At 43.5% G+C, this 10,102-nt stretch overlaps 1 protein-coding gene across 1 annotated transcript; it reads right to left on the bottom strand.

The window, feature by feature from the left end:
* Positions 1 to 260: 260 nt before the first annotated feature.
* On the bottom strand, positions 261 to 9,792 carry SBSPON (somatomedin B and thrombospondin type 1 domain containing). Its single transcript, XM_065751839.1, has 5 exons — positions 9,573 to 9,792; positions 2,834 to 3,028; positions 2,129 to 2,216; positions 1,185 to 1,364; positions 261 to 482 (listed from the first exon to the last, which is right to left on the bottom strand). The coding sequence occupies exons 1-5, from the start codon at positions 9,790 to 9,792 to the stop codon at positions 365 to 367; spliced, it is 801 nt and encodes a 266-aa protein (XP_065607911.1). The 3' UTR covers positions 261 to 364.
* Between the last annotated feature and the right edge of the window lie 310 nt (positions 9,793 to 10,102).

Genomic DNA, 10,102 nt, shown 5'->3' with positions numbered 1-10,102 from the left:
AACTTGAGAGCATTTGGTTGGCTCACCAGTGAGTAAGGTCAGTGCCTGCAGACAGGATTATGACCTGTAAAGAACACAAACCTCAGGAAAAGAAGCTACTACAGTTAGAAACATCTGCTCTTTAATGACAAAAGAGAAATAAGGATATTTGCTTACAACATTTTAATACAATTGTCAGTCATAATGTTTTCTATTGAGGCAAAAAGAGTTCCCAAAAATGCTTCTTCCAAACTTCCAAAAGTTTGACTCCCTTAAAGTTCATTCAGTCTCTACAGAATACAGCATGAAGATGTAGGTTTCTTGGCACTTGAGCTAATTTTCTTAATTCTTTTTTCCTGCTGCCATTTAAAGGTCTTTTAAACTCTTACGTAAAAATAAAACTGTGCACAAGGGGACATGAACACTGCTCCAGCTGCCGAATCTTCTTCCACGTTCCTTGGCACCGAGAGTTGCCAACTGCTTCCCAGTGTAAGATTTTACCTCTGAAATGTGACAGTAAATGAATAAAAAATAGCTGCATTTACAGCCAACAACAAAAAGTATCATTCTGCTGAATGATGTTATTGGACATAAGACTAGAATTAGGACTTTAATCAGCTCATCCTGCTGTTAAAATGCTTTTGCTGTCATTATACTTAGAAACGTTCTAGAGCAGGCACTGTACAGGATGGTTGGATGAGTAAATGGTAATGTAGGTACGTTTATTAAGATGCTGCACAATATAGATATACAGGCAAATTAACAAAATATATAGACTGAAAAATTTGTTGTAAATAGTAAATGGTCTTATTTCAACATCAGCATTCTAGAAACTATATATAGTTTAAACATGAAATCAGGTTTGGATTATGGTGGGAAGTAAATTTTATTAAGTAAAAATGCTCATAACTCATACTTTTAAGAGCTCTTGCGCTGTAGAAATTGGGCCATCCGTTTACATAGTAAATAAAGCATTGAAGCTCAATTCATGTACTGATGTTATCAATTTTATCTGTGTTAGAAATACATTAGTTCAGTGGTGTTTGTTTGCGAGCTGGGAAGGTAAATCTGAGCTCTTCAAGTGATGCAAACTCTTTTTTTTTTTTTTGGCCTAATCAGCACAGCTTTTAAAGAGACCTGGACAGGTCCCAAGTTCTACACTAGGTTCGGATGCAGAAGAGATAGCAAAGAGAGGTTTTCTTTACCCATCTGCGTTATGGCCATCTCCAGAACAGCGGTGTGTGTCGGTGCTCATAGCTGGAGGCTGGCAGGCTACACAGACAGTATGACCTTCTCGTAGGTACTGCATCCATCGGGTGTACGGCCGATGCTCCAAAGCACAGTAATGGGAAAGTGACTCTGTTTTAAATTCTACGCAGTACCTGCTCGAGAGAGAGAGAGTTAAATTAGCTACAATAGGTAAAGCACTAGCTAGACAGAAGCTTGAAATGCATTTATACGTCATTCAGACAGAATTTATGAAGTGTGAGTTTGACAACTTAGAGCAAAAAAGTTTGTTTCTGACCCTAATTAATTGGTTCTTAAGAACATCAAGTAAATTGTTTCTCACATTCCATTCCCCTGTCCGGTACTTTATGTACTATCTGACTTTCTGGTTGTGTTCCACATTCTTAAATTACGTTGGAGAACATATCTCACTACCTGTATTTTTTTCTTTCACAACTGCTAGAAGAGCAAATGGAAAAGAGGCTTCCAGAGTGCCTGTAGGCTTCATTGTTCCAGACAAAGCCTTATAAGCACTGTGGAAACAGTGACAACCCTCTCTGCTAGTATCCAAAAGAGATCTCTATTGCTTCTCATTTTTGGTTAAAAACAAGTTCTTAAGACAGATTGCATTTAGCCCATTTTGGTTGTTCAGAGATCTAATTTCTCAGGCTTGAACTTATGGTTATATTTGTTTTTTATTTAACGTTATGATTTGCTTTCAAAAGCATCTATCCTCAGATTTGTTATGACCTCAATTCCTAATGCAAATAACAAAGAGCATCTAGCAAATGCAAATGACTGGAGACAAAAACAATACAAGCTGTAGCCTGCTGAATTATGGCAAATTTAATTAAGTTTTTCTCTCTATCCAGATACTGGCTATGAAACAAGATGACCCACATGCATATGATAAATAGATTACCCAGTTTCTTTGCCAGAGGGCCAGAGGGAGGATGCTGCTCTTGGTTTTCTTTCTTTACCATATTCAGAGGTAGTTATGAAAGCAGGAACTGAGGAAGAAAACAGTAAGGCAGCAAGACATTGTTGAGGCATATTTCACTTGCTATAACAGTGGATAAACAGGAACTTGTGGATGGCGATAAAGGAATGGCAGCACTGAGCCTCAGCCCCATTCCTTACAGCTAAGTTCTCTGTGTATAATGCATCTAGAAGTGGTTGCCCTCTAGTCTGTGAGGAAATAGGATGGGCTGGAATACTACAATGTTTCCTGTTTTGTACTGAATTTGTGTTCTAACTTTGCAGAGAGATAACTTGATAGTTAATGCAGGGAATAAATCAAGAAACTGAAGAAATGCATGCAGCTTAGTTGTCTATAATAGCAGTTAATCAAAAGCGGGCAGCAACATAACAGCAGAATATAAGGATGGAGGCGTTGGATGGCTCCCTGGGCAAAAACTGATCCAGTGGGTGGCAGCCCTGCGCACGGCAGTGGGCTTGGAACGGGTGATACTTAAGATCCCTCCCAACCTAATGCATTCTGTGATTCTAAGTTGTGTTTTCCATCAAATAACTGCAGATTGCTGCTTTTTTTTCAATTTGTTTCCATTAGTGGAAACTACATGTAAAGGTTCTGATGGGGACAGGTGTCCAGATAAAGAGAAAATACCATGTTCGTGTCCACAGTCCTGCCCCTGATAAGTCAGGTATTCCAAGCAGCCAGCCTTCTCCTCCAGAGCAGGACAGGGTTCCCCAGCATTGGCAGGTTCCTGCTGTACGTAGCGCCTGCGTATTCGCAGGTTGGGTTTACACTGTTCTGCACAGCCACTCCAATGACTCCACTCCCCCACGATGCACGGACGAGCTGAAAAGCAGTAATAAACACATAACTAATGGTTACAACTTCTGTTTTATCCTAATTACCCTCCAAATCTTAAGTAATAAGACAGTGCCATGTTTTTCTTTCTTACGTGCAATTTTGATTTTGTTTGCTCTCAATGCAGTGATGTGTGTATCACATTTGTGCATTAGTGTATACACAGACACAGATAATTAAGTGTGATAAATAAAATGTTTAGAAATGCAATCTCCAAGATCCTTTTCTCCTGATTCCCAATTAGAGTACAGTATATTTGAATTTTAGTCCTCATGGCTCACAAACTTGACCCTGGTCTCCAGCTGATCTTATCTGTGAGACCAGGAGCACTTAATAAGGCCTTGGTTGGGTTGTGCCGAGGTGCTGCTGGCAGTTCTTGGTGCCAATTCCACACTGCCTCCTTGCCTCAAATAGGGATGAATCCCTGTGGCACAGCACCTCTTCAACTCTAGCAAACAAATGTCAATTGTGATGAATTTGGCTGTCTAAAACGTGCATGTAATAATAGATAACTTATTCTTCTTACATACTTGCCACAACGCATACATGTGAATGCATTCGTGATGCCCATAAACACTGGTTATTTTCTTATGCTGCCATGGGGATCCCACATAGTATAAAAACAAATGATGGACCTGCATAAACTTGTAAGGCCCCTCAAATAGGGATGAATCCCTGTGGCACAGCACCTCTTCAACTCTAGCAAACAAATGTCAATTGTGATGAATTTGGCTGTCTAAAACGTGCATGTAATAATAGATAACTTATTCTTCTTACATACTTGCCACAACGCATACATGTGAATGCATTCGTGATGCCCATAAACACTGGTTATTTTCTTATGCTGCCATGGGGATCCCACATAGTATAAAAACAAATGATGGACCTGCATAAACTTGTAAGGCCCCTCAAATTTTGCTCCAGGAATGGGGGGTTGGACATGTTATGGGCATTCCTCATTGTCCCACTGGACAAGCTGACAATGAAGGTGCTCATCAAACACTGAAATGTATTCTTAATAAATAAAAAAGGGGAAATACAGGAGACACACCACTAGAAAGATTATGTAAAGCTTTGTTTGTGCTGAATGTTTTCAATCGTGATCATACAGATACAACTCGAGTAGACTGCCATTCTGGGGTCTCCCCAATGCTCAAGGAACAGACAGTGATTAGCTCTCAGAATATGGCCACAGGGCATTGGGAAGGTCCCTTACTACTGACAACTTGGGGTCGTGGATATGCTTGTGTTTCCACAAGGACTGACCCTATGTGGGTTCCAGTGCAATACATTCCACCTCATCTTGAGGCAGAAAATAGCGTCCAGCCCTCATAATGCCTGGGATTGTGTGTTTCTTTCTTACTGATATTGCTTTGCAATTTCTTGTAGATAACTTATGGGTGCCATAGTGAGTGATGAGAAACATCTGGATATCCCACTGGATGGTATCATTATAACAACGTTGGTAATGTTATGACAAAAGTGGGTGATTATCCTGCGTTACAAATGAAGCCTCAAGAATTACAGCTACTAGATGTTATCTAGGTTGCTGCATGCTTCTTCTATTTTAGTAGTAGATCAAATGTGAATTGAACAGGATTTGGTGTTACCAGTACTGGAATCTATTTATATTGAACATAAGGAAAAACTCTTTCCCTCAGAGAGTGGTCAGGCACTGGGATAACCTGTCCAGGAAGGTGTCCAGTGAGGTGGTGGAGTCACTGTCCCTGGCAGTGTTGAAGAGGCATCTGGATGAGGAGCTATGAGCTATGGTTTAGTAGCTTGTGGTAGCAATGGTAATGGGTGGACAGTTGGACTAGATAATCTTGTAGGTCCTTTCCAACCTTGTGATTCTATGATTCTGTGATCACCAGTGTTCCCCCAGCCCTGCCAGGGCCCCACAGGGTGTGCTTGCAGCAGCAGAGGTGAGTGGTGCAGGGACACAGTCCCGGGATGGACAGCAAGGAGCAGGGGTTTGCTGCTGTGGGATCAGGGCATCTCTTCTGCCTGTCCTGGAGAAAGAGTGACCACGGCCTGCCTCTCTCTTGCAGTTTGTGATGTTTGCCACCTGCCGCAGTGCAAGTGAGGGGAACAGCTTCCTGACCTCAGCTCTCCCCAGCCCACCTCACAGCCTGGGGCCATGGAGGTGCCATCGGACTGGACCTGCCCCATCTATGGGCACTGTGAGGATGATGAGATACTGAATTTCCATTTCAGTAAAGGTGTAGATTTCTGCATTTGAGTGGAAATCATTACGGCAAAACTTAGCTATAATTTCCCTGCTATGATGGTAAAAACAAACTGTTGATCAATCTCTTGTCATTAGCACAGTGATTGATAGTTTGCATTATATCTTAAGAACTTTCTTTTTCCTTAGCTAAATTGTAAATATATTTGTAAAGGCTGATAATCCACTGTAGCAGCCTTCACTTCTCTGTAAGTAACTCTGTAAGTGGTGTCATCATATAATGTAGAGAGTGAGCCATGATTTCATGTTTGTCACTTCACAGCCTTTTCAGGAGAGAGAGAAATGACAGACTAAGCATCTGCTAGTTTTGGTACTGTCTTGAACTGACAAACACTCAAGATCTCCCATATTTGTTACCCCCTGGCCATTTCCTTCCTTATTTTATTCTCTGTAGTGTGCCTACCAATGATGGTGTAATCCTTATAGCTCTCATGAGGTCCTCCTGGTGGATGACAGGTTGGCCATGAGCCAGCAGTGTGCCCTGGTGGCCAAGAAGGCCAATGGCATTCTGGGGTGCATTAGGAAGAGCGTGGCCAGCAGGTCAAGGGAGGTGATCCTCCCCTCTACTCTGCCCTGGTGAAACCTCACCTGGAGTACTGTGTCCAGTTTGGGCTCCCTGGTACAAAAAAGACACGGATCTCCTGGAAAGAGACCAGCAGAGGGCTACAGAGATAATAAAGGGCATGGAACACCTCCCTAATGAGGAAAGGCTGAGAGGCCTGGGTGTGTTCAGCCTTGAGAAAAGAAGACTCAGAGGGGATCTGATCCACATCTGTAAATATCTAAGGAGTAGGAGGCAAAGGGACGATTAAAAGGCTGGACTCTTCTCAGCAGTGTGTGGTGATACGAGGGGAAATGGCCACAAACTGAGGCATAGGAAGTTCCACACAAATGTGCGTGGGAACTTCTTCCCAGTGCAGTGACGGAGCAGTGGCACAGCTGCACAGAGAGGTGGTGGAGTCTCCTTCTCTGGAGACGTTCCAGACCCGCCTGGACGCCTACCTGTGCAACCTGGGCTAGGGAGCTGCTTTGCAGGGGGTTGGACTCCATGATCTCCAGAGGTCCCTTCCAACCCCTACAGTTCTGTGATTCTGTGATCTGGAAAGGTGATCCAGGCTGAGCAGCCATACTCCTCTGGGCTGTTTCCCTTCTTATTAACACATCTATCTGGTACCTGCATATGATGGTCCTCAGTGAGCTGGGAAGGGCTGTGTCTCCTGTTTACCTCAGCTGTGAAGTAAGAGAAGCAGAACAGTGCAGCTCTGTCAGTCCATGCTGCTTCCCCTAATATCATTAGCTGCTGTCTGTCCTCTAATAAGCTTATTTTTTCAATTAAATTATAATTAATGTAATGTAATTGAAATACTATCAGAAATAGTTTTATAAATACCTGGACATATATGTGTTAATATTACAGTTTCTTACTGAACTGGAAATTCCCCAGTTCTTCAGTGTTTACACTGCACATTGTAAATAGGCTTAAAATTATTTTCTGTACAATATGAATCACATTTTACTTTGCTTTCTCAGTTTTTTAAAGGCAGGTCTTCAGCATGGTACCTTGGGAACAGCACAAAATATATGTAGTCAGTGGTTGGGATATCTTAAACTGGTTCTGAGTTATTTTTGAATCATGCCTCTTGTTAACTATAGCTAAATGAAGCTTTTGCCTTTTCCACTCAAATGCAATGGGAATGTATCACACATTTTGGATCACATTTTTTCCTAAATTTCCCAATTACAACTTAAATCCCTGGGAAGCTTTACAGATTAACCTCTAGTTATCTTCTTCTATCAGTGTTGCAGGAAAACAAAGGGACCAACATAGTCATTCAGAAAAATACTGCATGCCCTCTGGAATTATTCTGGGAAGAAGCAATAAGAGTTAATAACTTCTTGTGTTTGTGACTGGTTTTGTATGACAGAAAACACTGTATTTGCTCTCTCGCTAATTCTCTGATTTCTCAAAGCACTACAGACATCATAAAGCAGGTAACATCCTTGACTGAGGCTACCTGGCAGACTCTATTACAGTTCTCCTCCATCCTCTCACTTTGCAGCTGACCAACCTGCTCACTTTATGGGTGACCTGGCAGCCATGGCATGCAAGTGGCCAGGGAAGCTGTGTCCCACCTTTAAGGAGCTCTACAGCTCCTTACCTCTAACTGAAAGAGAAGCAAAGAGTATCCCTGGGCACTCAACCACTGGTTGTCCACCCAGATTAATCATCGGCATTCCCTGGCATTTGCTTCTGCTTACTGACAAACACTTTCCCCAGCAGCCAGGGTATGATTTGTGGAACAAGGGGGGCTGGGATGGGAAAAACTGCATCAGATATTGCTCCACCACCTCTTGAGCCCTCAGGTTGTACCTCAAAGCACACCACACAGTCCCTGTGACTCTAAAAGCAATGTGTATTTTGATTTATTGATACAAGCATTGATGTTGATGCCTCCCACAGCTTAACACCACCTACAGTGCAGGGTATAACTGTCATCTAGCCAGGTTTCCTTATCTGCTGACTCTGTTCCAAGCTGGCTATTAATGACCTGCAGAAGTAAGAATTTCCATGTAATTTTAATCCCACATTAGCACCCTCACATGCAGATAACATCACGTCTGCATCACATTTTCCACACAGAAAACTCCCAAAGAGATTTAGCAGCTGCATAACAAATAAAGGGATGACTTTATGTCTTCCTGGAATTAAACCAAGCTGACAGTGAAATACTGGTCATCTGCAGCAATATATGGCAATTTTATGGTCATAAAAATTTAGAACAAGAAGTCTGAATTGCCTCAGTCATGTGAAATAATAAGAAAATTGGGTTGCTAGAATGGAATTCAGCCAGAGGGATAATAACTATGTCATTTGTAGTCAATACCCAGAAATCATTATGGGACAGTACATCAATTTTGTCCCTCATTGGAAAGATGTCAAGTTCTCCAACACAACGGAGAAATTGGTCGCAGAGCTGACATATAAGGAATAGTGTCATTTCTTGAAAGAAAACAGCATAACTAAAATAAAATAAATTATCAGAGACCCAGATCTACATCTTCATGGTCTCTGTCTGTATTTTCACTGGTCCATTTTAATCAACCCAACGCTGATGGATGATCACTAGAAGAATGAGGACTGATTTGGAAGAGAATGCAAGACAAAGGAATGTGAAGGATGGGATTTGTACTCAGGTACCTACCAAAATGTGCATGCTAATGAGAGACTTCGAATTTCAAAGATACACCAAAAGAATTGCTCTGCTGTCCTATGAAACACAACATGAGTCATCAGGACTTTTAAAATGTATGTATTTTAAGCTCTGCAAATAACACATTTTTTTCTGAGTTGCCCCGTTATTCGATTTTCTCTCATCTCTGAAACAAAAGGTTTTACAGTATCTTCACTGAGTAACTATACAGTGTGTCAGAATGTATAGGGGTCTGTGGATTTTCTTGTAACAATCATTTCCATTCAAGCGACTTGCTCATTCTTTTTCCATACTTTCTCATTGGATAGTACTTTCTATTTACAAAAAGTCTTGGTTCATTGCTAGAACTGCAAGGAAATTTATTTTACAACAAATGTAAGGAAATTTACTTAAAAACTGTTGGACATAGGTTTGGCAGCCCCCAGACTCCTGCTGAGCCACCTACTTATGAAGTACAAAGCATAGCATGGCTTGTAAGCATGACATTATTCAACCATAGTGTTGGCAGAACTCCCTTCCTTACATTGGTTTCTAATGCTTTGGAGCATTTCTTTCGTATGATTCCTTGATCACATATATTTGAGGATGTAGTTTTACGCTTTCTCCAAATACTTTGTCCTGTGAAGTACTTGCAAAATGATGAAATGTCATTTCTGATTGTGCTGGAGTCGTGAGTGGTGACAAGAAAGCTGCAGCACAACTGGCCACTTTTCCCCACATTTCTGCTTGAATTTGTATTAGCTCTGCATTCATAGAATCACCAAGGCTGGAAAAGACCTACAAGATCACCCAGTCCAACTGTCCACCTATCACCAATAGTTCTCAATAAACCATGTCCCTCAACACAACGTCGAAACATTCCTTGAATACCTCCAGGGCTGGCGGCTCCACCACCTCCCTGGGCAGCCCATTCCTGACCACTCTTTAGGAGAAGTAATATTTCCTAACGTAACTGTTTCAGAGCAGTATTTCATATGAGCTAAGCCCCACGCACCCAGCAGAGCTCCCAGCCCGCGGAGCCCACTCACGGCCGTTCCCGGGACACGGGACGGGGCGGGCAGGCGGCACTTACCCGGGCACGCCTGGCCGTGGTCGTGGCAGCAGTCCCGTGTGCTCCGGCATCCTCCATCGCAGTAGCACCTCCCGTAGCCCCCGTCCTCCCTCCAGCCGCTGCTGACACAGGCGGCGTCCCGGCCCTGGCAGCACCGCTCCGAGCAGCTCCCGCCGGCCCCGGCCCACAGCCGCCACAGCAGCCCCAGGCACAGCGCTCCGCTCAGCGCCGCGCCGCCCATAGCCCCGACGGCCGACACCGACACCGCGGGGCGGGCGGGGCGGGGGGGTGGCGGCCGGGGAAGGCTTGCCCGGCCCTTCCCTGCCCGGCCCTTCCCTGCCCGGCCCTTCCTGCCCCGGAGGGATTTAGGAGGTGTGGGACGCGGGTGCGTGTTGCTGGAGGGTGTGATGTCCCGCACTCATGTCCTGCGTAGCCGTGACCCCGCACAGCATAGCCGTCGGCGGAGAATCGCAGAATGGATTGCGTTGGAAGGAACCTTAAGGCCCTTAAACCACCCGGTTCGAAGCCCCTGCCGTGGGCTGGTTGCCAGC

This window comes from Cyrtonyx montezumae, unplaced genomic scaffold (genome assembly GCF_038088225.1).
Source record: "Cyrtonyx montezumae isolate F1298 unplaced genomic scaffold, pur_monq_1.0 scaffold_8, whole genome shotgun sequence".
Taxonomy (NCBI): domain Eukaryota; kingdom Metazoa; phylum Chordata; class Aves; order Galliformes; family Odontophoridae; genus Cyrtonyx; species Cyrtonyx montezumae.
Note: the sequence above shows the minus strand (reverse complement) of the source record. Positions and strands in the feature narration are given on the sequence as shown.

What these genes read in the sequence shown, in the direction of transcription:
- SBSPON (XM_065751839.1), bottom strand. Translation starts at nt 9,792, where the DNA reads ATGGGCGGCGCGGCGCTGAGCGGAGCGCTGTGCCTGGGGCTGCTGTGG. An exon ending in CCACGGCCAGGCGTGCCCGG is followed by an intron (nt 3,029 to 9,572) that starts GTAAGTGCCGCC and finishes ACTGCTTTTCAG; the next exon opens with CTCGTCCGTGCATCGTGGGG. An exon ending in GGACTGTGGACACGAACATG is followed by an intron (nt 2,217 to 2,833) that starts GTATTTTCTCTT and finishes TTTCTTCCTCAG; the next exon opens with TTCCTGCTTTCATAACTACC.